Source organism: Lathyrus oleraceus, chromosome 2, assembly GCF_024323335.1.
Source record: "Lathyrus oleraceus cultivar Zhongwan6 chromosome 2, CAAS_Psat_ZW6_1.0, whole genome shotgun sequence".
NCBI lineage: Eukaryota > Viridiplantae > Streptophyta > Magnoliopsida > Fabales > Fabaceae > Lathyrus > Lathyrus oleraceus.
In genome coordinates, this window is record NC_066580.1 from 132,475,569 (window position 1) to 132,503,555 (window position 27,987).

Here is a 27,987-nt window from a genome sequence, read left to right on the forward strand (position 1 = left end):
AGATTTTAAAAATAACGAAAATTGGCACATGAATTAATTAAAACAAAACATAGGTCAAACCAAAAGTTAATTAATAAGACTAGGTTAGAAATAAATCAAGAATAAATAGTAAATTAATGAAGAAAATTATAAAATATTAAACTAAATAAGGTGGGGTCAGGACATCATCATCCCCCAAAATGATTTTAAAATAATGAAAAATGGTACGTGAATTAATTAAAATAAAACAGAAGTCAAACTAAAAGTCCACCAACCATACTAGGTCAAAAATAAATCCAAAATAAATTGAAAATGTGAAATAAAATTCCAAGAAAAGGTCAGGTTGACCATAAGATAGTGGTCAACCTTCATCCCAAAAATAAAATGCTAAAAATAATTTTAAGTCATAAAAATAAAATCAATAAAAAAAGTTTGTTAAAATGGACCAGTTAGAATAAATAATTAAAATAAAATATTAATATTAAAAAAATACAAAAATAAAAATTATATAAAATTAAATAAAACGTTAAGAAAAGTGAAAAATATTTTTGGGGAATTTTATGGACGAAGAAAATATTTTAAATAAGAAAAGGAAATATGAAAATGGAAGGATTAATGGTGATGAACATGGTAAGCAAGCGCAGATATATCAAAACATGGTCATGGAAGAGATGATTAGCTAATGGAAAATAGAAGTGGAATCGAATCTGATATGTGATGAAGCTTTGCCTCCTTGCCACGAAATTCCAATGCTCCTTTAGGGTTAGGGTTTCAGCTTCTTGAATAGGGTGGATTAGGTGTTCTCATAGGCTTTTTAATAAGTGATTTATCCATAAGAATAAAAGTGTGAAGTGAGGTGTAAAATGTTGTTATTTTGGGTCAAACTTAAGTGAATGGATGTCCAATGCATGGCCAAAAGAGGTAAAAAAACGTGACTAGTTTGTGTAGCATGCTTAGAAAATCTGATTGGGCCAGCCAGGCCCAAAATCTACCTAGAAAATCAAGTCATGGTGCCCACTTTAAATGAATGTATCTCTCAAACCATGGATCCAAATGAGATGATTTCAAAAGGATGTGAAAGAGGACATGGCAAGGTACAATTGTTATGAAGAAAGTATTTTCAAATAATGCCTTGAAGTGCAAGAAAACTGGCCAAGAAGTCTTGAAAAAATTTGAAGATTTTGGACTGTCGAGCAAAGACAAGACTGCAGTGGTCAGCAACTGGGAGTGCAAGCTGAAACTAAAAGGTGAACTCGACGAAAGAGGAAAAATGGAGAAAGCAACTGAATTCCTATAGAAGTGCAAAAGAATTGATTTATTAGAGGGAATTTATGCTTTGTAAGGAAAAAAGTTCATTTAAAACATGTGGATAAGACCAAGGGGCACTAGAATACAAAAGTTGGTACAATAGTACAACAACCATTATGTGCGCTTTATAGGAAAGGACAACGCCACATGCACCCTGTTATGGTAGTCTACCTCAAGACACCTTGTCTCCTGCAAATTTTCCCTTGTAACTTATTCCTTTCTTTCTAAGCATATGTTATGATGTGAAGACATTGATTCATGTAATGGGATTGATTTTTATTTCTTTATTTTTGGCCCATGATCCAAGACATCTCAACGACAATGGTTTTTAACTCCCTAAAATCCAAACCTAAATCTTAAAACAATTCTCGTATCCCGCTTCAAACCTAACGGGGATGAAGAATTATAACATAAAATCGTCCCAAATGGGCTCTGGTTGGGTTAGGGTATCCCCGGCATGCCACTAACCCTTTAGTGTCCTAAAAAAATGTCTCACTTTGACTAAGCATAACTTTCTCAATTTTAATCCAAATGGAGAAAACTTTATATCTCTAGAAAGCTTGGAACAAGAGGAACAACTTTCGTGTTGGAGAAATTTTCAAATGGAGCTTTTATCTTGATGCAAAAAGGACTTAAAGTGAGTGCAACGATCATGAAAACTTGCCCTAAATGGAAAGTCAACCATTTCCAAATTAAGTAACTTTTCCAATTCCTGATTAAATGATGAATCCATGATCCAACCTTGATCAAATTTCACATGTAGGATCCCCTAGGCCTGGATTTTGAGATTCCACTCTCAAAATGTCAGGAGTTGACTTTTCTGGCCCCACAGTTTACTTTTCCCAAACTGTCTGATTCCCGATTCCATTGATCAATTGAAGCACTTCTAGCTCAAATAAAGAGCTGGTTTTTTGTATGTAGACCCTTGTGGACATATGGAGGGCCATGGAAAAGAGTTTCACCCAAAGAATCAGAAATAAATTGATTTTATACCAAACCCTAGTTTTAGGGCAAAATGATCAGGAACTGATTGCACTGATTGCCAATGGATCTTTCTGAGATAATTGTGAATCTTCCTAGACCAAGATGCCTCTATAATCATGACATGAATAAGCTCCTCTACTTCCAACCAAACATTGCCTGTTGCAAGTAGCCATGAAACCCTAATTTCCTGATTAAATCCAGGTGAACACTCTGATAGCTCTGAATCCTTCACTGATGAACTGAGGAACATAATAAGATACTTGAACCCCCCCTGAGACCCTTGAGACTTGTATACTTAGAAAATGAAGTCCAATTCTCAATCTTTCTTTGTGTGGGCTCCTTCTGTTAAGGAATGATCGATCAAAACCTGATCTCCATGTCACTAATGCAGTATGCAATGAGTATGACCTAATATGATGCTAATGAAGTGTAAAACATAATCCCATGCTTCCAGGAAAAATGAAGGGTAAATTTTGGGGTATTACACATATCAATGAATTAAACCAAGTAAAAAATACATGATATCACTAAGGACTTGATTGCTTCTAATGGAAGTCAATCACAAGATAACCGAAGTAGCTTTAAACAAAGCGATTTAAGAACTCTTTACATAGATGTTCGTTTAAGACATAATTATATCTATGATAATCCAATAAGATTGATGCACCACACAGTTAAGCTGATACATTAAATTTCAATAAGCATGGTCTAACCTATATGACATACAATCAATGCAATAATGCCATAATGCATTAACAATATTAACGAATACTAGAAAATTAAAAGGAGATAAGGGAAGAAGAAAAGATACACAAAGATGTATATTGGTTCGACATTCATCCTCGCTTTTCCTAATCCACTCTTCAATGGGTTTAAATAACCATGGGAAAATAATAGTTTGCTCATTCTCCCTCTGAGTATGGGACTTGGTTATCCCCATGTTACTCATGATGTCTGGCATATCTAGAGTGACATCTTCATTTTCCTCTTTGAGCAATTGATTATTCCTCCAAAGTATTGTCCAATTTTTTTTCTTTGGAATCACTTGAGCAAACCTTCATTTTCTCTTCTTGAAGATCAAGAAGATAGAAAATATCATATATTATGTTACACTCAAGCTCAATCAGTCTTTGTTGAAACATATACATTGTCTTTGATTGCACCGTACATTCAAGAAGTTGTACAAAATGTTTAACACATAGCTATCACCATCTGGACTACTTAATCTTGATTTCTAGGAGACTTTTCTAGAAGTCATTAGAATTTCATGATGATTTCTCTTCAGTCCATACTCGAGTGGAACCTCATTCAAACTTCCAACAATATCTAGATCAGATTTATCTGATACATACACCTTATGACTAGACTCCAACACACCAACTTCTATTTCACCAACCATCATATCATGATGTTGGTTATTTGTACGTATTGACACATGACAATGAATTATGTCATATCCACTATTTTTCTTCAGCTTCTTCTTCTGAACCACTGTAGGTTTTTAAAAAATGGGAGGACCTACATCCTTACAACCAACCTTCCCTTTAATGACCTAATCCACATGAGATAATTCAGACTACTAAGAAAGATGTTGAGGCATATTGTTTGTCATCTTGGTTGTTCTTTCTTCTTCATACATAAAGCTTTATCAGTCTTGAGGTGTTGAAAACTATTTAAGTCTCTTTTTTTCATATATGATCTTCTTCAAGATAATTGTTTTACCTTTGTTAACCAACTATTTAGACTTGTTGAAGTTATTATTCCTCCTCTGATTACTCAGTTACTTCATATTGTTAGATAATCCCTTTCTCAGTGAAACCTCTTCTAGAACAAGATTAATGAATTTTCCCTAAGCCCTTGATTTTTCCTTTTACTTGATTTCCCTGAGAAGTCTTATCTCTAGCGATGAGCATGGTATCCTCACAACTACCATACCACCATTTCCTAGAGGAAACTCTATGTTATGTATGAGCTCTAGAGCTAGATAATAAAGCATCAGATTTCCACCTCTTCTTAGCATGGTCTTCTTTGTGACCTTTAATATTTAACTTAAGTCGTTCGAAACAATAGTACATTGTATGTCCATATATAACACAATGGCGACATATCAGAGGTTGTTTCTTCTTCTTACTATGATGAGGTGCCATATGCCGACCACGATGTATGACATGTGATCCGATTGCAAAACATTGGCCTTCTTTTAAACCTTCTCAGAGGGAATCTTCATCTCTTTCATATTTGTAACCTTTATTATTTCATCAAGTAAGTTTGAACTCCTTTTCAAGTTCCTTTTAGTTTGAATCAAGTTTTCTAGATTGGAGTTTAGTGATAAGACATGTTTTTCTAAACCTGTGATGGTAGAGGCACACTTTTCTGATTCTTTTTGAAGAGTATAGATGAATTTCTTATGGTTGACTGTAGTTAAACACAATTCTTCCAACTTAGTGTGTATAAGCTTGTATGTTACAAGATGTTTTTTTAATTAGTTCTTTAGAACTGAACTCATCTTCAGATTCATATCTTTCAGGATATTTTATCACAATGTTGGCAACATCTTCCTCACATTCACTCTCAGAGTCTGACCAAGTGATGTTTAATCTCTTTTTGAGTCTGTTAACCCATAATTTGTGAGTTATTACATACCTTAAGTTTTTCTTTATTATCAGGATATCACATTTTAAGTTATTATTTCTAGTTCATTTTGTTTGTTTTATAGTATTTATCCTATTATGCTCCCTTCTGTTGGTTTAATGTGTTTCTTGCTTGATGAAAGGTTAGCTCGAGCTAAGGCAAGACTACAATGGTCAGCAACTAGGAGCACACCAATTTTTTTGAACCGTTTCCATGGAGTGCCAACTTACATTTTTTATTTTTTATCCATTACTATTCTTTTTTATTATTTAAGAGTTTAAGCCTTTAACAATCCTGTACTCTGGTGTCGCGACAGGTGCTTAGTAGTTATATGCGCAGGCTGTTGCATCCAGTTTGCAGAGGAGACCCCAAAACTGAAAGAACTCTCAAAGTACTGAGGAGATTTGAACTTACTAGACATTTTGTAGGGAGTTCCCTTCCCTTATTTTTGGGTGAATTACCAGAGCTAGAAGGAATAGTGAAAGACGAGGCAGAGGAAGAAGGAGTCGTAACAGGTAATGATGTTATTGGCATTGCCAATGATAGGGCGAGAAACATCATAGATTATGTAATCTTTGATTCAAATTCCATGAATACTGAGATCATACGACCACAAAGTAATGCACCACAATTTGAATTTAAGCATATGATGTTTCAAATGATGCAAACTACTTTCTAGTAATCAGGTTCTACAAACGAAGATCCTCAACTGTGCTTGATACAATTCCTGGATGTTACTAGTAATTTGAAAATTCCTGGTCTCACTAGTGATGCATTAAGACTGAGACTGAGTTATTACATACCTTAATTTGTTTATTTATTTTCAGGATATTCCATTTTAAGTTGTTATTTTTAGTTCATTTTACTTGTTTTGTAGTATTTTTCCTAGAGCACAATAGGTGCTCCCTTTTGTTGGTTTAATATGTTTGTTGCTTGATGAAAGGTTAGCACTGTCGAGCAAAGGCAAGACTGCAGTGGTCAGCAACTGGGAGTGCAAGCTGAAACTAAAAGGTGAACTCGACGAAAGAGGAAAAATGGAGAAAGCAACTGAATTCCTATAGAAGTGCAAAAGAATTGATTTATTAGAGGGAATTTATGCTTTGTAAGGAAAAAAGTTCATTTAAAACATGTAGATAAGACCAAGGGGCACTAGAATACAGAAGTTGGTACAATAGTACAACAACCATTATGTGCGCTTTATAGGAAAGGACAACGCCACATGCACCCTGTTATGGTAGTCTACCTCAAGACACCTTGTCTCCTGCAAATTTTCCCTTGTACCTTATTCCTTTCTTTCTAAGCATATGTTATGATGTGAAGACATTGATTCATGTAATGGGATTGATTTTTATTTCTTTATTTTTGGCCCATGATCCAAGACATCTCAATGACAATGGTTTTTAACTCCCTAAAACCCAAACCTAAATCTTAAAACAATTCTCGTATCCCGGTTCAAACCTAACGGGGATGAAGAATTATAACATAAAATCGTCCCAAATGGGCTCTGGTTGGGTTAGGGTATCCCCGACATGCCACTAACTCTTTAGTGAAATCAATTTTTGAATAGAGATATTTTTTTTTTGAAAATTAAATTACATTACAAGTAATAAAATTAAAATAATCTCAAAATATTTCATACATACATTTCAAATATTTTAAATAATAATTACAAATCAAAATATCAAACATTGACAACATATTTAATAGTCTAAATAATAAAAAAATAATAAAAAAATACATAAAGAAATAAACAGGGAGGGTTCGCAGGCGGATTCGCAGTGGATACTAGTGTCTCCCCATTACCCGACCCGTCCCCATTTTTTGCAATCGGAAAAACCTAAACTAATTCAAATAGGGTTTCCCCATTTAAATTCAGGTTGGTTTGGGTTGGTACTCGCTTGTACAGGTTATGTTTCCATGCCTAACAAAAATAACAACATCAACCACTACAGGAAAATCATGATTTAGCTTCAATTATTTACCGTCGGCCCCTACTCTGACGTTAGTAGCATTGACAATGTGCCTATCAAAGCCTATGCTAACTAATTAAATGATTTGTTTTATTATATTATTTAATTAATTAATGTTAGCGTCGGCTTAAGCCGGTGTGATATTTTATTTTTTTTACTATTTTTGTGATTCATTTATTGGAATATTAGAGGAGTTTTGAGGCCGGCGCTAATGTGTATATATATATATATATATATATATATATATATATATATATATATATATATATATATATATATATATATATATATATATATATATATATATATATATATATATATATATATTAGAGCATAAAATTTTCATTTCCCCCACATGTTTCTTTTTCCTTCATTTTGTAATTTTAATTTTAAGAATTTTTCAGGTAGCGGCGGTCCAAGCCGACACTAATGTTGGTGCGAAAAAATTGAAATAACAACAACAATAGAAGCAGCAAGAACGACAACATTGTCAACAACAACAACAACAAAAATAACAACAACAATCACATCAACAATAATAACAATGCAACAATATTAATATCAATATCAATAACAAGATTTTGTGATTCAAATCAATTTACATGCTTGATTTGAGTCAGTCTTAGTAGAGCATAAATTTGGCTTCTTAAGACATCTGATTCAAATCAAGATTAACACTTGATTCGAGTCATATGAGGTTGTGATTCGAATCAGGTTCATTTGATGATTTGAATCAATTCATCCAAAGAAAAATCTCAGTCTTCACAAGGCTCCTTATTCAGATCATGCTTAACACTTAATTCGAATAAAGTTACTTAACATCCATATTTAAGTGTTCTAACTTCTGATTCAAGCCACGTTTGACAAAACGACAAAGAATAAAATTGCTAGGCTAAAAAAGGAACATTATCTTGGATAAGACACTCTAATTATATTGAGTAATTAGGAGTAATAATGGTAAAATATATAAATAGCGAAAGCAATAACAATAAAACTCGGATGCGAATAAAGTACAAACACGTGAATATTAAATGATAAGAAAATTATAAATATGCAAACAAATTATAACAACTACATTATGAAATTCTGGTACGCAAATAAGATATGTCGTATACGATGTCACGACACTAGGATCAGGCCATTGTCACACCATAAACAATTACAGTGTTAAAGTAAATAGCAGCAAGTAAATAACACATGTCAGTTGTTAACCCAGTTCGGTGCAGCGTGACCTGCATCTGAGGGCTTCCAAGCCAGAAAGGAAATCCAATATAATAGTGTTGTTTGAAAGTCTAAATAACATCTGGTTTTACAAACTTCTCACTTAATCACTATCCTTAGAATTTCTATCTAAGATTCTCCTAGATATAAGACTATTCTTACTTCCCTTCAATCACACAATAGTGATAGAAACTTCTAACAATAAATAAAAGACACACTTCCAATGAAACATAATCCACTCTTTCTTAAAAGCTCATGAGTGATTCATAATTACAACTCAGAAACTCAGTCCAATTCAAGCATCTAAGTGATATAAGAATGGCTCACAAATAACAATGAACAAACTAAACCCTAACAAAGACTATCATATAATTAGCTTAGTTATTTTCTTAAGTTTAGATTCGTCCTTTAAATAGACCCGTAAAAGAATGGCCTTCGGGGTAAAAAAATTAACATATCCAAATCGAATCAAATCAAATCAAATCTGATGTCTCCTCAAATGTTTTGACATCCATTCTGCACAATTTTCTGCAAAATCAAATCAAATCAAATCTAATGTTTCCTTAAAGGTTTTGACGTTCGTTCTACATAATCTTCTGCAGAATCAAATGAATTCAAATAAAATGTTTCATTCAATGTTTTAACATCTATTATTAGGAAATATTGCACAACTAGAACTTATCTTTAAGCTTCTAAAATAAGCACTTTGAACCGTATAATACATGAATCAAATCATCAAGGAATCTTCAATAATCTCACGCTAAAAAACAAATCTTCCAAGAAGGTAAAACCACGGCACGCCACGATATCGTACAAGCATGTCAAGACATATTATCCAACATCTTTCTATTTCACTTATTTTAAGAAAATGTTATCAATCACAAAAAAAACAACCTAACACATTCAACTTGGTAAAAACATCAAAACGAGTAAGTGATACCATATGATAATGTGACTTCACTTTCAGTCTCCCCCTTTTTTATGTTTGACAATTTTTGAGATATTATTGTTGATCAATCTATTTGAGTGTTATTTAGAATTTGATGCATGAAATGAATCCAGTGAGTTTCCTTAGCGTACATGTGATTAGTGTACAACACTTCTCTTAAGTTGTAAAAGTTGTAAATCCCCCCCTGCAATAAACACTTAATGCACGTAAATATTGATAATATCTCGATACCTTCTCCCCTTTTGACAAATATAAAAAAGAGAGAAAATATAGATAGAAAATAACATGCCAAAATAGTCAAATCCAAGATGAGAGAAAAGCCAAAATTAGAATGTCATAATAGCAAACTAAACAAACACCATATAAATCGCATATGAAACCAATTATCGTACACACATAATTTTAATAGAGGATAAATAAGAAAATAGCATAAAGAGAATCATAAATATATCATACATACACAAGATACAATATCGAAAATGTATTCAAAGATCAAACAATAGACAATCAACCAAAATAACATAGTTATTTATATATGTTATTGTCATGTTATGCATGAAAAGAAAAAAAATCAAGGTAGATCAGTTGCTTCATCATGAGGAGGTGGAACAGCTGTAAGATCTAGAATATGGTTAGAAGGATCTAAATAAATATTTGGAGAACCAATAGGAAATAACATATAGGATCTACCAAAGTGCTCAACAACAATTCTCACAGAATCCACTTGAGCAATGATATAGGCTTCACCAACATTCATCTATTCCTTCAACTCTTCCTTCAGATTCATCTTTCTATCTTAACTTCCTTGGAAACACCTTCAATGTGTTCCATGATCCTCTCCTCTCTATCTAGATTATCCTCTAAAATCTTCCTAACTAGCTTATCAAGCTAATATTTCACATTAGCAGATAACAATCTAATGCAAGCAAGGTTGTCAAAATCGAGATCTTACATGAGATCGGAAGAGAATATGAAGATCGTAAAATATAAAATCGTAGTTAAGATCGGAAGATCCTACCCAATTATTTTTGTAAGATCGAAAGGGGGTAACAAGATCATAAAACATAAGATCACAACAAAAATCGTAAGATCCTACTAAAATGAAAAAATAATATTATATATTTGAAGTATTTTTACATGTTAGTAGGCAAGTGTATTAGTGAGAAAATGACTTTTTTTTATATTCTTTAGATATGTATGTTTGAGTTTTTATACTTTACTACTACAACATGAAATATTTGTTAGACATTAAGGACATATTTAATCAATGACTAGAATTATCATAAGTCAATCAGTTAAAACAAACCCTATAAATGAGATGTTTATTCTCAAAACCCTAAATCTAAAACTTCATAATTTCAAAAGGCACGGATTTGTCTCTGTCGAACCAAAATTGGTGTGCCTCTGCATCTTGTCATCCTTCTCACATTTTAAGGTAGTGGCCGAAAAACGGTCAATCATAGTCGAAACTGGAAAAGATCCCATAAAATCAATGATTTTACGATTTTTTTTCACAATTTGACTACAACACAAGATTCTACTTAAGATCCGGATCGCTGGGGTTGAATGAGATCGTAAAGTCTTAAGATTTTAAGATCTAGATCGAGATCTTGACAACCATGAATGCAAGATGTACTAGCCCATTAGAAGGGTCCCTCACCGACTCTACAATTTGGTCATCATATACTTTTCGGCCATAACTTTCAAGGTAATCGTAGAAACCATTTGTGTCTCTGTAGAATACCATCACTGAAACTCCATATTCATCTAGAAACTTTTGAGCCTCAACCAAATCCTCATCCTTAGACACAACATCATTAATCTCCATAATTAGTTGCACAAAAGAAGTGAAAACAGAGATCTCTTCGGATTATCTTTGCAATGAAGCATCTTATCAGTAATGAACTTCACTCAATTTACTCTGCTCACAGTCAAAAGAGCCTACATCAAGTAGAGATCAAAGTCGTCATCCTTCCCCAATTTATGAGTTTCCTGTAGAGTATCTTAACAATGATCCAATGCATAATCTGCATGTCAAACTTCACTTGACTGGTAGGAAAGTTTGACATACCAATGTTCTCAGCCACATATTTGGAAATGGACAATACAAAGCACACTCTATCATCATTAAGAGATCTACAAACAAAGATATTTGCTCTTTCAAATCTCAAACCATGATATTTAGAAAAATCACCATAAGAAAAATTCAAAAAACAGTCTTTGAACTTACTCTAAAGACCAGCAGGGGTAACCTCAAGGTTTTAGTAGAAAGCCTTGACATGATTAGGGTTAAACCTTTTGCTCAAATCAATCAATTCGAAAAGGTTGTGATCATCAAACAGTTTGAGAAATTTAGCTCTCAACTCAGTTTCAAAAGTAGAATTAACATAATATTCTAGATCGACAGGCTTAATCAATAACTTCTAGTGGTATAATTTCAAGCTTTCTTCATGAAGAATGTGTTTTACCTTGTGACATAAAGTAGAAATAGTTTGACACTGAGATGATGACATACTTGGCTTCTTCCTCAGTTTACCATCAGTAGAATCCTTACTTGCTTGAACCTTACTTCTAGCCCTTTTCGGAAATGGAGGAGGAGATTAATTTGATGAAGAGATTAGTCTCTTGCCCTGTTGCTTGTCAGAGAAACTCTTCAGAGGAAGTTGGGAAGACATGGTTGGGTTGTTAATGATGAAGATGGGTTTCGAGTAAGAAATGTATACGATATATGTTGATGGAATGAATGTCAAGATTTTTGTGAAAATTTGGTTTTTTAAAAATAAAGGTTCAAATGATTTGAAATTAAAATAGAATGAAAATAAATGATTAAAAGAAAAATTAATGAAATCAAAAATAAAACATGACTTATAGGTTATGATTTGAATCAAGTGCAATGGTTGATTCAAATCAATTTTAAAAACTCAAAAATGTTACATTTCCCATACTTTTCATTTGAGTCATGTTTAAAGCTTGATTTGAATCAAGCAGTCAAATTTTGAAAAGTTTTAATGCAGTAAAAGTTCTAATGTGATCAATTTATTTGATTATGATTTTTAATGATAAACACCTTTAATGCAAATGTTTAAAATGAAATTTTAATGCAAATGTTTAAAATGAAATTTTAATGCAAATTGATTTTGATGTAAATTCTAAAATTATTTTAATGCAAGAAATTGACGATGATTCATGAATGAATAAATGATGCATATGGATGCAATGAACGAACGAAATAAAATTAAGTTGATGCACTTAATGATCAGATGATTTAAAGCATGAGATCCACAAGCATATCATATACACATTCATGATTCAAACATACAACACATTTAGGCAATTGAATAATTATAGTTATGTATGCTCAAAAAGAAAAAAAGAAGGGTTGGGACGATCACACCATTTTAGACGATCTAGGCTTAACTTGCTACGCACGAGAACGATTAGTAATTAGCAACAAAAATATCATAAGCTAATAATACAATCAATCATATGCTAATTAGATACAACTCCTCTTGCTCATCTGAAAAATACAGTCATACCCTTCTTCATAAGGCTTCCATTTAACATTGAACGACGATGGTTTGATTATCACTGATTGACACCCCTTGCCAATCCCTAAAAATTGATTCAACTCTTTGACGATCATTCGCACTTCAAGGAATACTCTTATCCTAGAATCTTTTGTAATTCTTGAAAATTTGGAGAATCATTTCCAATAGCCACAAACTACCTTCATCTTCTTTTTACGATAACCTTGGAAGAATAGGTCACTTAGAATATGTTTTTTCTTTGTTTCTTTTTATCTCACAAAACTTCCAACATGTTGTAGGTCAAATGCACATCCATCTTTAATTAGGATCAATAATGAGAAAACTTCAAGACATAATATCAGGTTTCTGGTTACACTGCATATACCTTAAAATATTATATGTTCAATCCTGGATGAATCAAAACTTAAAGAATATCTTAAATACAAATAATGCTTGAAGAATATTGTAGTAAGGTTTTACTTTAAGTTAATATATAAAATGCATGCAATTAATAATTAGACATTAGTAAAACATTATAATATTATTTGAAATCATTGAACTGCACAAGCTTCAAACAGTTAGAAAAACTCGTCTAGGATCGAAGGAACCATATCCTCAACTTTTGGAGTCGCAAGATATTAATCAAAAGCCCCGCTCTGATACCAATTGTTGAGTGAGAGTATGTACACAAAGAATTCTATATGGGGGGTTGAATAGACCTTCTCCCTTTAAGACAATTTTAAAAACATTTTAGGTCTCATAATTGATATCAGAGATTTTAAGAAGCGCGGAAGCAAAACACAATACTAAAGGAGCTTTGAAGCATCTCAATGAATTAAACCAAGTGAAATAATACATGATATCACTAAGTAATTGATTGCTTCTAATGCAAGTCAATGACAAGACAACCAAAGTCGTTTCAAACAAAGCGATTTAAACACTCTTTACATATACGTTCATTCAACAAAAAATTATGTCTATGATAATCCAATATGATTGATGCACCATAGACCTAAGCTTATACATTAAATTTATATAAGCATGATCTAACATATGTGATATACAATCTCTACAATATTGCACTAATGCAATAACAATATTAATGAATACTAGAAAATTAAAAGGAGATAAGGAAAGATGAAAAGATACACAGAGATATATAGTGGTTTGGCTTTCGTCATGGCTTTTCCTACTCCGCTCTTCAATGGTGTTAAATAACCACTAGAAAATAATCACGATCTTCCACTATTTTGATAAGTTTGATAAAATCATTTTGATTACAAAAAAGCTATCACGCAATAATTTTCTCTGTTGATGCAGAGACTCAAACTGCTAATAAGAAAAAAGATCTCTAAAGATCTTGATCCAATAACCTTGCTATCCACAATAGCCTTCTCCAAGTATTTGTGTGTGGAAATCCACTTGATCCAACTGATTTCTTGTATGAGTGATTTCCATTAGCTAAGAGTTCATTGGATAACTCCCAACTTTCTTTGCGTGCAATCTTTCCCCAACTCCACCAATGAAGGATAACTTCCAACTCCGCGTTACTGACAGTTGATACTTGATCTCGCCAAAGTATTCCTTGAAGTATTTTTAAACTTTCTCCTTGATGGAGATCAAGTTAACATCCATATTTAAGTGTTCTAACTTGTGATTCAAGCCACTATTCATGAAACAACAAAGAAGAAAATTGATAGTCTAAAAAAGGAACATTATTAGGGATCAAACACTCTAATTTTATTGAGTAATGAGGGGTCTTAATGATACAATCTCTAATTATCCGAAGCAATTACAATAAAACTCGAACGCGAATAAAGTACAAACACACGACTATTAAATGATAAGCAAATTAGAAATACGCAAATAAATAATAACAAATACATTTGAATTGGCAAAAACATCAAAACAAGTAAGTGATACCATACGATAATGTGCCTGCATTTTCAATGCTCACAACAATTGACTTATATTTATTAAGGATAGATCTCAATCATGGACCTTGAGCCTAAAATTGAGGTTATTTTATAGTCACTAAAGTCGGCCGATAAAATCAACTTTACCCATTCTTTCTCATTTCTCTCTTTTCCCGTGAGTATTACCATCATCAACATATCAAAAAAGAGTTGGGTTTCAAATGATTCATCAGTGGTTTCATTGTCCAACACCATATCTATGATAATCACCTTCCCATCTTTACCTTTCTTCTCCAGTGATTCCTTGCATTTCTTCAATATATTCACACATTCCTCGTCATTCCAATCGTGCAAGATCCACTGTGTCATTCATATTTTGTTTGATTATAAAAAATAAAATAAAAAGATGATAAATTTGAAGAATATTACATGATAATTGGTGCTTTTGGTAAGAGAGAAAAATTAAAGGAAAGAGTTATATAATATAAGTAAGTATAAATTAAATACAAAGACAAATAGAAATAATAATAATTAGTATTGAAATATATATAATTTAGTTAAACCAATATATTGTAGTAAATAATAAAGAGAATAACAAAAAATCAAACTTTATAAAAATCGAAGATAAACATTAACGTAACCTTAATACACCACACTGTTTCAACCCAAAAGAAAGTAGTTTGAAAAGCATTTGATCTAACTAAAAAAATGATAATAATATTTTCAATGGATTTCATCTTATTATTTGTTATTGCCATTTCTAATGAAATAACATGTAAACGAATATTTAAAATCTTACCTTTAATAAAATGGCATGTCCTTGAGGAATTTCTTGAAACATATCTCCACCAACATAGTTTAGGTTATCACTTCCATGCAAGCCATCAACAACATGTGGGAGATCAAACACAGTGCACTTCAGTTGTGGGAATGATTTGGCAAGAACCTTTGCCATGGTCCCTGTGCCTCCTCCAACATCAACCACTGACTCCAATCCATTAAACACTTCCTTGCACTTCTCAATCAACAAATCATTCACTAATCGAGCATGACTTGCCATGGATTCATTGAATAAACGATTAAATATTGGGTCATGAGCTACATAATCCCAAAAATACCTCCCATGTGTGGTTTCAAATGCGGAAGAATCCTCATTTTTCAACCAAGTAGACATTTGATGCCATGGATTTGTCATAATCGGGCTGAGCATGGCGTGGACAAATGGGGTGACACTCATTGGATTTTCCTTTAGTAATAACCTAGATGCATCCGTTAACATATACTCAATTTCTAATTCATTCTCTGTAATATTTTGTTGAGAGAAAAAACCAGAATGAGTCATGATTCGCATCAAGCGATAAATGCAAGGTTTTTTGGAAGGATGGATTGGTAGTGAAGAAATGAGTTTTGAGAGTGACATGGGTTTGCCATAGTTGTGTATGATATCTGGTATGCCTAAATCAACAACACATTTAAGTGACATGGAATTCATGAAGTTGAAAATGTGATTCCATATGTGGCTTTGAGCTTTGAGCAAATTGGAAGCAACATCATCTCCATTTTGGAATTCCATACTTGGTACCTGAATTCTATGAATAAGACTTAAAAGTCTATGGAATGTGGATTGAAACCTCGCATTGTTTGGGTCTTTTTATATGCGTTAAGGCTAATTGAAATGAAGTATCCAATGTGGTATCATATTATTATAAGAAAAAGCATATTACAGATAAGCAGCAATTATATATAGTATTGTTAACTACTAGGAATCATAATTTGTTGGATTTTTATGATCATGCATATGTTGTTTATTGCGATGGCTTTTATTGACCACCTTGATGTTTGGAATGAGTATCTTTTAGTTTATATGTGATGATGATTCTACCTTCACCTAGTTGCCACTTTCTATGCTTATCAATCACGTTCAAAAACACAGAACTTAGATCTCACCAATCGAATGAAACTGCCGTTTGGTGTTGTATGATAACTGTTATATTAAATGAAGTAAATATGATTTAAATATAGTTTACTTGCAATTTGTTCCTAATAAATACTGCAATTTGTTTTAAATATAATTTGTTGTTTGATTATTGCAAAACACAAAGAAATGGATGAATGACAAAAAAAAATTGAAATATGAAATAATACATGTTTTTTCAATTTTTTTCCATTCATAATTTTTTTTAAATATATATAATCTACTACATGGATTGATTTAGGAACCGGGGGAAAATCCATATTTTAGTTTTTTTTAATTTTTAAAAAAATAATATTTGTCGTCCATATATGAAGTAACAACACTCAAGATATTATAAACACATTAATCCAACAAAAACTCTATAGACTCAATCATAACGGTAACACCAACACTGTATATGTAGGACGCTACATTGTGAAACTAAACATTGATAATGAAAGAATCTGTCATGAAAAAAGTGAAACTTAAAAAGGTTTGGAAAAGATCTCTGTGATGGATTGTAAGAGCAAATTTTTTTTTGGATATAACGTTGATTTTCTTCCATAATCTCTTATCATGTGATTGAAAATTTATTTTAATTATCTAATCCTTTTTTATTTTATATCAGAAACAAATGGATGCAATATCCAACATTTGATATTTCCTAAGATTTTGTGAAACGAGGTTCAAGTATTTTATCTTGACCCAAAGCAACATGCCCCCAAAGCTGAAAGACCCTGCTAGTTTTTCTATTCCATGTGTAATAGGAAAATTTGTCATCTACAAGACACTTTGTGACCTAGAGGCTAGCGTGAGTTTAATGCCCCTCTTGATTTGTGAAAAGCTGAACTTAGGAGACTTCAGACCTACGTGGATGTCTCTTCAGTTGTCCGATCGCTCCGTAAATACCCCGTAGGCATGCTGGAAAACATTCAAGTGTGCATTGGCCAAGTTTACATTCGTACGGATTTTACAGTGATGGACATAAAGGAGGAATCAAATATTCCTATCATCTTAGGAAGACCCTTCTTAGCCACAGTCGGTGCCGTCATATATGTGAAATGTGGAAACTAACCTTTGAAGTTGGTGAGGAGAAAATCAAGTTTATTCTTTCCCAATTTCTGAAGGCTACAACAATTGATGATGCTTGTTGTTTTATAAACATTATTGATGAATGCATAAAAGAGCTAGCACCAGAAACATCGTCGACTACAAAGCTAGTTGAAATTCCATCCACTGACATGGTAGAGGAAGATGAGGCTGAATACTATCGCCCTTATGTAGAGGATAACCTAAGATAATGTCTTGCACTTACACCTAATCCTATGCCTAGCCCTAAGAAACCATCAGTAGAACTTAAGGAACTACCCATAATACTAAGATATGAGTTTCTAGACGAGCAACTTGATAGTCCAATCATAGTTAACGATGATATTGATAGAAACAGAATTGAGAAACTCTTGGAAGTGTTAAGGAAGTACCCTACAACTTTAGGCTACAACATCTATGATCTTAAAGGAATTAGACCCTTTGTGTGCATGCATATAATTATGCTCGAAGAGGACTCAAAAACCTCAAGAGAACATCAGAGGCGGATTAATCTTATCACGAGTGAGGTAGTTAGAAAGGAAGTGTTAAAGTTTCTTGAAGCTGGAATAATTTATTCAATATCAGATGGTCAACGGGTTAGCCCAATAGATGTAGTACCAAAGAAAGGAGGAGGAACATTATTTAAGCATAAAATAGGTGAATTTGTAGCTAAGCGTGTAGATACATGTTGCTGAATGTGTATTGACTATAGAAAGTTAAACAAAGCCACCAGAGTACTACTCTAATGACTTGGTGCAACTCATGTGAGGTGTTGGGAAGGTGATTTAGGACTTGGGAAAGTTTGAGTGATGTCCAAGGATGAATTCTGGGTGGTTATTTGGAACTTAAATGCTTTGAATCTCAAAAATCAAAACTCTGTGTTGGATGGTTCAACTCGGGTTTGCAGCAGGGTGTATTTGCCTTATGAAGCTTGTCAAATGAATGGAACACCTTCCCCTCTTTATAGGGAAGGTGATAGAGTGGTTTGGAAGAAAAATTTAGATGGTTTTGCTTCAGAAAGGGTGGAGCTCGAAAATATTCATAAAGTGGAACTTGGCGAGACATGGGATGCTACGATCTGACCTTGCTTGCACTCTAAACTAGTTAGTTTTGGTTCTTAACATCAATTAGGAACAAACAAAGGCTTTGAGTTGACCTACTGTGCATTTGAACTTTGGCCATTTTGGGAAGTTTTTCACTTTTCACATGGCATTGGGTTTGGAAGATTGAGGGGTTTTCCATCCAAGTTGACTTCCATTCTTGTCCTGATGTGTTTTACAATATGTTTGAGGTCAAATGGGATCAAAACAAATTGATTTGAGGACTTGGTGGATCAAATTGCAAAAGCTGGCTGACTTGGTCTTGTTTGTGCATCAGAGTGATCTTCAATCTTTGAACCAAGGACAAATGAATTTGGCTTGTGAATTTTGTATGAAACTTGTACCAAATGTTCCTTGACATGTCAATTAGATGAAAAAAGAACCAGGTTAAAACGAGTTTTCGTTTGGAAATGGCAATGAAGTAAAGTAGTGGTCTTTGTCATGTTTTAGGGCATGGTAGGCATGTTGGACCAGTATGGGCAATGCAAAAAATGAGGTCCTTGCTTAATGAATTATGTCTTGGACCTTGAAGAAAAGTTGGAGAGGAAATTAATTAGGACATTTAGCTCAAAGAATATCTTGAAAAGGTTGTAATATGAGAAAGTTATGGACTTTGTGATTTTGTGACCAACCAACATGACCAAAAAATGTGACTTTGTGATTTCTTGATTTTCGAGGAACAATGGTGGATGTTTTAAGTTCATATGATCAAATCATGATGGAAAATGAGATAGGGTTGAGGGTATGCATAAACTTTGGATTCCTCAATGTTGTGGTCAATGCACAAAGTGAATTATGACTTGTACAAGCTACTGAGGGTCAAGAGATATGGTTGAGTTCCTTGGTGACTAGATGAATATTGATGTGTCTTAAATGGGGACTCACAATCCAATTAGAGTTTTGGAGAGTGAGTGAGATGTCTTGAATGATCCTCCATACTTGTGGAGGAAATCACTTTCAAATGCATTGACAAGATTCTTATATTCAATAATTTTCATCAACAAAACTACTTCATAAAAGACTTCTTACCTCGATTAGAAGAGGGTATTACGTTAAGCTAACCAAAGATATCTAGAGTTATTAAAAAACTATACAATTTCATTTTTTATTACAAATATCATTCATATCAAATCGTTCAATCAATAAGGAAATAACCAATAGATCAAATCAACATGACTCATAAAAAATAAGGAAGTAAGTTGTCCAACATAAATAGACGTCATATAAGTTTTCTTTTTATGAATAGTGTTCGATCGTTAACATTACTACAAAAAATATATTTTATGACAAATATTTCACCTCACTTAACTAAAAACCGAGGTATTATACTTTTACGCGCCTTTTTTTAATAAAAAAACAATATATTATGTCGATAACAACAACATTGTATATATAGGACGCTACATTGTGAAACCATACATTGATAATGAAAGAATTTATCATGAAAAAAGTGATGTCATTTGGGTAATTGTTGATAGACTGACGAAGTCGGCCCATTTTATTCCGATTAACATGATTTTTTCTATGAAAAAGTTGGAAGAGATATATATTTGTCTGATTGTGAAGTTGCATGGAGTTCCGTTGAGTATTGTGTCGGATAGAGATTCAAGGTTCACTTCCATATTTTGGGGAGAGTTTGTAGGAATCTTTGGGTTCGAAGTTGAGGTTGAGTTCAACTTATCGCTGTAATACCCCAAAATTTATCCTTTATTTTCCCTGGAAGTATGGGATTATACTTCACACCTTCGTTGGCATCATACTAGGTCATACTCATTGCATACTGCATTAGTGACAAAAAAGAGTTGGGTTTCAACTGATTTATTGATGTTTTCATTGTCAACCACCATATCTATGATAATGACCTTCCCATCTTTACCTTTCTTCTTCAATGATTCCTTGCATTTCTTCAATATATTCACACATTCCTCGTCATTCTAGTCATGCAAGATCCATTGCGATGTCATTCACATTTTGTTTTATTATAAAAGAAAGATAGAGAGAATATGGTAAATTTGAAAAAAATTATATGATTATAGGTGTTTTTGGTATGAGAAAAAAATTAAAGAAAAAATATATATAAACTAAATAAAATGATAATAAGTTTTTTGAATGGATTTCATCTTATTATTTGTTATTGCCATTTGTAATGAAGTAACATGTAAAGGAATATTTAAAATCTGTACCTTCAACAAAATGGCATGTGCTTGAGGAATTTCTTGAAACATATCTCCACCAACATAGCTTAGGTTATGACTTCCTTGTAAGCCATCAACAACATGTGGGAGATCAAACACAATGCATTTCATTTGTGGGAATGATTTGGAAAGAGCCTTTGCCATGGTCCATGTGCCTCCTGCAACATCAACCAATGACTCCAATCCATGGAACACTCCCTTACACTTGTCAATCAACAGATCGCTCACTAATCGAGCATCACTTGCCATTGACTCATTGAATAAGCGGTTAAATATTGGGTCATGAGCAGCATAATCCCAAAAATACCTCCCATGTGTGGTTTCAAATGCGGAAGAATCCTCATTTTTCAACCAAGTAGACATTTGATGCCATGGTTTTGTCAAAACTGGATCAAGCATCGCCTGAACAAACGGTGCCACACTCATTGGATTTTCCTTTAGTAATAACCTAGATGCATTCGTTAACATATACTCAATTTCTAATTCATTCTCTGTAATATTTTGTTGAGAGAAAAAACCAGAATGAGTCATGATTCGCATCAAGCGATAAATGCAAGGTTTTTTGGAAGGATGGATTGGTAGTGAAGAAATGAGTTTTGAGAGTGACATGGGTTTGCCATAGTTGTGTATGATATCTGGTATGCCTAAATCAACAACACATTTAAGTGACATGGAATTCATGAAGTTGAAAATGTGATTCCATATGTGGCTTTGAGCTTTGAGCAAATTGGAAGCAACATCATCTCCATTTTGGAATTCCATACTTGGTACCTGAATTCTATGAATAAGACTTAAAGTATATGGAATGTGGATTGAAACCTCACATTGTTTGGGTCTTTTTATATGCTGAAATGAAGTATCATATTATTATAATTTAGATATTACAGAAACAGCATATTACAGATATGCAGCAACTACTAAGAATCATAATTTGTTGGATTTTTGTGCTCATGCATATGTTGTTTATTGCGATGGCTTTTTGTACTTTTTGGTTTAGTTTAACCAAAGCACGAACTCGTTTGCATTTTTTATTTCTAAAAAATAGAAAGTAAATTATTGACATCAGAACTAAGTATACATCTTAAATATTTATTCATCTTAAATTATTGACATCAGAACTAAGTATACATCTTAAATATTTATTCATCTTAAATATTTATTGCGATCAAGTTTTGAAGTGAAAAATGATTTGTTTAAAAGGCTAGGGTTGATCAAAATATGACCGTAAAATGAGTCGAAAACATAAAACGAGCATGAAAGATTAAACTACGTGAATCGTAGATTAATAACGCTGACATCTGCAAGCTCGATTTTGAAATTTTTCGCTCACTAACTCTACGTATGTTTGGATATTGATTCAACCGGCATGTCTGTAGATCCGAAAATTTATTCTGGTTGATATTTTAAACATTATGCAGCACAAAAATTTACTGATTAAAGAATTGTGAATAGACAAACAGATGCAAAGGAATCACACTTGGACCATTTGCTTCTAATTTTTAATCACAATCAAAACCCTGCAAAGATTCAGATGATAATACTACTCTTGATTGTCACCCTTTGAAGCTATGAAACATGATGCAATGGAATAGAAAATGCACTGAGATTGAGAAGACATGCCTTTTGACTTCTTAATCACCAAATGACTGAATGAATGTCATCAAGACTAGATAAAATGTAAGAACTCCTGGCCTTTCATCTAAACTCTGATGAATTCTTTTGACTGATGTAATGTATGATAAAATGAAATGATTTTGCTATGTTGATGCAAGTTAAAAATCATGGTAAAATTTAGGGTATAACACCTGCCCTTATTTAAACATCTTAAACTAGAGGATGTTAAGAAATATTGTCTTCAAATCATCATGGTGAAATATAGTTTAAATACAAAATAGATCTAAAATTTTCCCTTTTATGCCATAGAATGGTAAGATTTTGTAGTTTATAAATGAATATGAAGAGTTTAAGATATACTCTCAACTTCTTGATCATCATACGAATATGAATGAATGTAATGAAGGTTAAGAAGTACTTTTGACTTCTTAATCATCATATGATTGAATAAAACGAATTAATAAATACTCTTGACTTCTTAATCATGAAATGATAGTGATATGAATGTAATGGAGGTAAAGAAGCACTCTTGATTTCTTAATCAATATATGGCAATGATATAAATGTTCAGAGGTACTCTTGACTCCTTAAATATGAATGCAAATAAATTAAGAAATACTCTTGATTTCTTAATAAATGGATGACAATGCCAAGGTTAAGAAGTACTCTTGACTCCTTAAAAATGAATACAAATGAACTAACAAATGCTCTTGATTTCTTAATCAATGGATGACAATGCAAAAATTAAGAAGTATTATTGATTCCTTAAAAATGAATGCAAATGAATTAAGAAATGATCTTGATTTCTTAATAAATGGATGACAATGCAAAAGTTAAGAAGTACTCTTGACTCCTTAAAGATGGATGCAAATGTATTAATAAATACTCTTGATTTCTTTATAATCAGATGATAACGATATGAATGAAATAAGAAATACTTTGGATTTCTTAATCATCAGATGATTGAATGAATGCAAATGAATTAAGAAATACTCTTGATTTCTTAATCATGAAATGATATTGATATGTATGAAATAAGAAATACTGTTGATTTCTTAATCATTATATGCTATGCAAATTTTCTGGAGATTGGAGAACCATGTACATCTGCTCATGATTGACAATAAACTCCTCTAGGGATTGATTTGCTACAAAGTATTATGTTCGACTATTCTTCAATCATTCTTTGTTGAAGGTAGACTCTCCTGGTGGAGAAATGATCATATTCAACTGCCCTTGGCTGAAACTGGTCGCATCCAACTACTCTTGGTTGGAGCTATTGCATCCAACTACTCTTGGGTGAAAGAAAATTTGTACAAATATAGTATTCAACTACTCTTGGATAAAAACTAATATATACAAACAATATTTCCAATTGCTCTTGGATGAAACATCATACTTAGCTACTCTTGGCTAAGATTGGTGCATTCAACTACTCTTGGTTGAAGTTATTGCATCCATCTACTCTTGGATGAAAGCAAATTTGTGCAGATATAGTATCCAACTGATATTGGCTAAAACTAATATATGCAAACTATGTATTCAGTTTTTCTTGACTGAAACCGTTGCATTCAACTACCCTTGGATGAAAATATCGCATTCAACTGCTCTTGGTTGAAGCTATTTCATCCAGCTACTCTTTGTCAAAGAAAAATTTGTGCAGATATTGTGTCCAGCTACTCTTAGTTGAAACTAATATATGCAAACAATGTATTTGGCTGCTCTTGGCTCAAACCATTGTGTTCAGTTGCTCTTGGATGAAAATATCGCATTCAATAGCTCTTGGTCGAAGCTATTGCATCTTGCTACTCTTGGCTGAAATCAAAATATGTTGGTGTCATATCCCGATTTTGACCCTGAAATTTTTTTCCATCAATCATTCATTTGCATTTCTTCTCATGACCATTCCATGATTATTAGATTTTTACCTCTCTATTTGGCTTTAGATGTTTGATACATTTTGATGGAATCAGTTGGAATGTCATTCTCATGTCTAAATTCAATTCATGTTTTGTCTCTCATGGAACATCATTTTCCCTTTCAAGGAGATTTCCATCCATATACCATCTTTCATTTTTATATAGCATGTTCAAATTTGCATTCACATTATTTCATTCACATTGGAAAGTTTCCATTCATCCATACACATATTCATTCATGTTACAATCATTTCATTCATGTCCAAGAGTTCCTCACACTGCCGTGGAAACTTACAGAAAATCCATTGAATCTCATTTTCTACCGTGTGAGAAAAGTGGTAGTAGCATTCAAGAAGAAGTTGAAACATCCATATATGATACTGGAGCAGAGTTTGGGTGTGAAGATGTTGCATATGATGAAGATGAAGGAGAAACCATCACTTATTATTTGCCTGGTACCTATGAAAGTAGAAGATCATTGAAGTCAGTTCAGAAGAAGCACAAAAACAGGATAAAGGCTTACACTCAAAGGGCGATTGAAATTGGAACTGATTTGCCTTACGCACACTATTCAACTGGAGCTCATCCGTCTGTGCTATCTGGAAGTAGGTCTGCTAATCTAAATGTTGGTACGGTTCCAACGAGACGCCTGCGTACAGCCTCTCGACATCCTAAAGTTGATCAGATTTTTCTACATGATGGAAAAGTGGTGGAACAACTGATTGATTTGGTTTTATACATCCTTACTGCTCTTAGCACCTACAGATAGGAAGATCATGCTTTTAGACTTGCGTACTTTCCGCATTCTGCACTCCTAGCATGCAGTTTACATCTAATAACAGGGTTTATATCAACACAGTTTCAAGATATTGCCAATGTTCGCTGCTAGACTTCACAGCCTACAAATTTTAATTGCTATGCGAGGTTTACTAGACATACCCTCATGAAAATGGTTTTTGTGACCCCAAGACCTCGCGGCAGATCTGCAATATATAGTATGGCACATACACCGTATGCCAGAATTTATCCAACCTCTACTCTCAAGGGTTGTGGGCATGCTGTTCAAGATGAGCCTTCATCTTCAACTCAGTCTGCAATAGATCATAACATGCTTTCTGGATCTACACCAGGGGGGATAAAGCGTAGAAATTTAGCAATGGATAATAAGATGGGATTTGTTGGTCCTATACGTCGATTCCGTCATAAGTCTAATCTTCTATAGGCTCCAGCTCACCACTTTCTGGCGCTGTATCTTTGTGCAATCCATTCAATTTGGTTCTCTCAGATCAAGACTTTCGAAAGGGCTTTAGTTTCAGCTCTTATGATATACGACTTCTGCTCTTGTTGAGATGCATCGGTACTTAATAGTTGCAGTTCTAGAAACTTTTGCTGCTTTGGATTGTTTCCCTTTGCCATCCTCTGTAGTTTCACATGAAATTAATGATGGCAATTTTGTACCAAAAGCAATTGAAGCTGCAGAAAAGATAAAAAAAATGTTGCAACCATCCTTATCTCCTCGACCCAACACTGAGTAGTTTGGTCACTAGAGGTCTGCCTGTTGAAGAACATTTAGATATTGGAATAAAAGCAAGTGGAAAATTGCAACTTCTTGAAAAGACCCTCTTTGAAGCTAAAAGTCGTGAGTTAAGAGTGATGCTATTATTTCCGTCTAGCAGTGGTTTTGGATCAATTGGAAATATTCTGGATGATGTTCTCTGTCAGAGATTCGGAAATAATTTCTATGTACGATATGGTAGAGGTTACATTCTTTCAAAGAAGCAAGCTGTTTTGGCCGTATTTAATGATAGAGAAAGTGGGCAATTTGTTTTCTTGATAGAGAGCAATGCTTGTATCCCTAGCATTAAGTTGTCATCTGTGGATACTGTTATATTATTTAACAGCGGTTTGGACCCGCAAAATGACCTAAAATGCCTACAAAAAATGTCCATCAGCTCAAAGTTCAATAAGTTGACAGTTTTGAGATTGTACTTATACCTCACTGTTGAAGAAAAGGTCTTAATGCTTAAAAAATGAGGGTATAACTCTTGACAGTAGCGTGCAGTTGATTAGCCAGAGTACTAATCACAACCTGCTCAATAGATTGGTGTCCTTTAATACTGCTATTTGTTTTGCAATGATGGACATTAGCAACTTCATGCAATTTTATGCCGTTGACTTGAAAAATGAGCAGGTTGAGAGGAATGTCTGGGTGGTTGAGATGATTTGCAATCTAGTAAAAAACTTGCCTCCGAATTCCCACGGTGATGCGCTTATGTCAATGGGTGTTAAGATTTTAGGTGTCATGTTGATTTGTTCTCCATTTAATGTTACAGCAGTTGCTCTAAATGCAAATCTATTTGATATTACTTTGCAGACTGCTGTGTTCAGTGTAAGCAGTAATGACTTATCAAGTCGGTCATGATTGCTTTCTGGCAGACTGGCTAGAATGCTTTTAATTGACTGTGAGCAAAACAGCAATGACCACCCCTTGACAATATCAGTGTTGGACTTCACCATAGAGTTGATAAACAGGAGAAAAATCGGCTACAAAACTTGAAGAATGCCGCCAAGTTTGGAGCTTTACCCAGCCATGTTCAGTTGGCCGCCACATCTTTGCCCATAACAGGAACCTAGGCAACACCAAAGAAAGATATTAAGGATGAGTTGGGCAATGTAGCAAGAATTGCAGCAACTGTCACAGCTAGCGATGGGAAATTTGACAAGAAATTGCCAGGAGAAAAGCCTGCACAACATAAAGGAAAATACCAAAAGTTCTTGCCGGTAGTAGAAGGAACAGGGATCGGATCATTGGAGAGGGGCAAACTTTGTTTGAACTTGTTGATTATATTTCAGTTGTGAATTCAAAGTTCAGTGAAGCGACAATGCAGGAGATCACTAAGATGGCAGCGGGAAAAATTGTTTCGAACTCTACCGTGTTCGAATCATGATGGTAAGCAGCGGAAGCACTTGGAGCTATTGGATCGGATAGTAATGTTTCTCTTTTGAAGCGAAGTTTGGATTCTGATCCGGCTCAAGAGGTTCGAGAGACATGTGAATTGGCTCTTCAACGTATTCTGAATTTAAAAGATGTTGCTGCTGCGGATGATTCGAATGCACCGGATATTTCTCCATTTATGTCTGTTGATCCTGCAGCACCGGCCACGTCTTGTTCTTCGGTGGACCAATTAAGGGAGTTACTTCTTGATGAGGAAAAGGGATGTATGAGCGATATGCAGCTCTTTTTGCACTTCGAAATGACGGTGGAAACAAAGCCATTGTTGCTATTATTGATTCCTTGGGTTCCAAGAGTGCTTTACTAAAACATGAGGTTGCATATGTTTTGGGCCAATTGCAAGACAAAGCCGTTTCGGCTGCTCTGTCCAATATACTTCGAGATGTGAATGAGCATCCAATGGTTAGGCATGAGGCTGCTGAAGCTCTTGGTTCAATTGCAGATGACCAAAGTGTAGCTCTTCTTGAGGAGTTTACGGCAGACCCGGAAGCTCTTGTCTCACAAAGTTGTCAAGTTGCTCTAAGCATGCTAGAAGCTGAAAGATCAGGGAAATCTTTTGAGTTCTTGTTCACGCGCAATCCAACTGTGGCGTAAATATTTTCTTATGTTTACACATTT

The 27,987-nt window shown here is 33.6% G+C and overlaps 2 protein-coding genes and 1 pseudogene across 2 annotated transcripts; 1 reads left to right on the plus strand and 2 right to left on the minus strand.

The window, feature by feature from the left end:
- Window positions 1–14,284: 14,284 nt before the first annotated feature.
- LOC127121036 (probable O-methyltransferase 3) lies at window positions 14,285–16,114 on the minus strand. Its single transcript, XM_051051654.1, has 2 exons — window positions 15,285–16,114; window positions 14,285–14,845 (listed from the first exon to the last, which is right to left on the minus strand). The coding sequence occupies exons 1-2, from the start codon at window positions 16,056–16,058 to the stop codon at window positions 14,546–14,548; spliced, it is 1,074 nt and encodes a 357-aa protein (XP_050907611.1). The 5' UTR covers window positions 16,059–16,114; the 3' UTR covers window positions 14,285–14,545.
- A 4,268-nt stretch (window positions 16,115–20,382) lies between these two features.
- LOC127122247 (trans-resveratrol di-O-methyltransferase-like) lies at window positions 20,383–21,628 on the minus strand. The gene is made up of 2 exons (XM_051052615.1): window positions 20,812–21,628; window positions 20,383–20,562 (listed from the first exon to the last, which is right to left on the minus strand). Exons 1-2 carry the CDS (start codon window positions 21,583–21,585, stop codon window positions 20,383–20,385), a joined length of 954 nt encoding a protein of 317 aa, XP_050908572.1. The 5' UTR covers window positions 21,586–21,628.
- A 4,381-nt stretch (window positions 21,629–26,009) lies between these two features.
- Window positions 26,010–27,963, plus strand: LOC127122248 (deoxyhypusine hydroxylase-like; annotated as a pseudogene).
- Window positions 27,964–27,987: the final 24 nt, after the last annotated feature.

Coding starts and splice junctions, on each gene's coding strand:
- LOC127121036 (XM_051051654.1), bottom strand. CDS start 16,058: ATGGAATTCCAAAATGGAGATGATGTTGCTTCCAATTTGCTCAAAGCT. Junction 14,846..15,284: donor GACATGCCATTTTATTAAAG/GTAAGATTTTAA, acceptor TGAATGACACAG/TGGATCTTGCACGATTGGAA.
- LOC127122247 (XM_051052615.1), bottom strand. CDS start 21,585: ATGGAATTCCAAAATGGAGATGATGTTGCTTCCAATTTGCTCAAAGCT. Junction 20,563..20,811: donor CACATGCCATTTTGTTGAAG/GTACAGATTTTA, acceptor TTGCATGACTAG/AATGACGAGGAATGTGTGAA.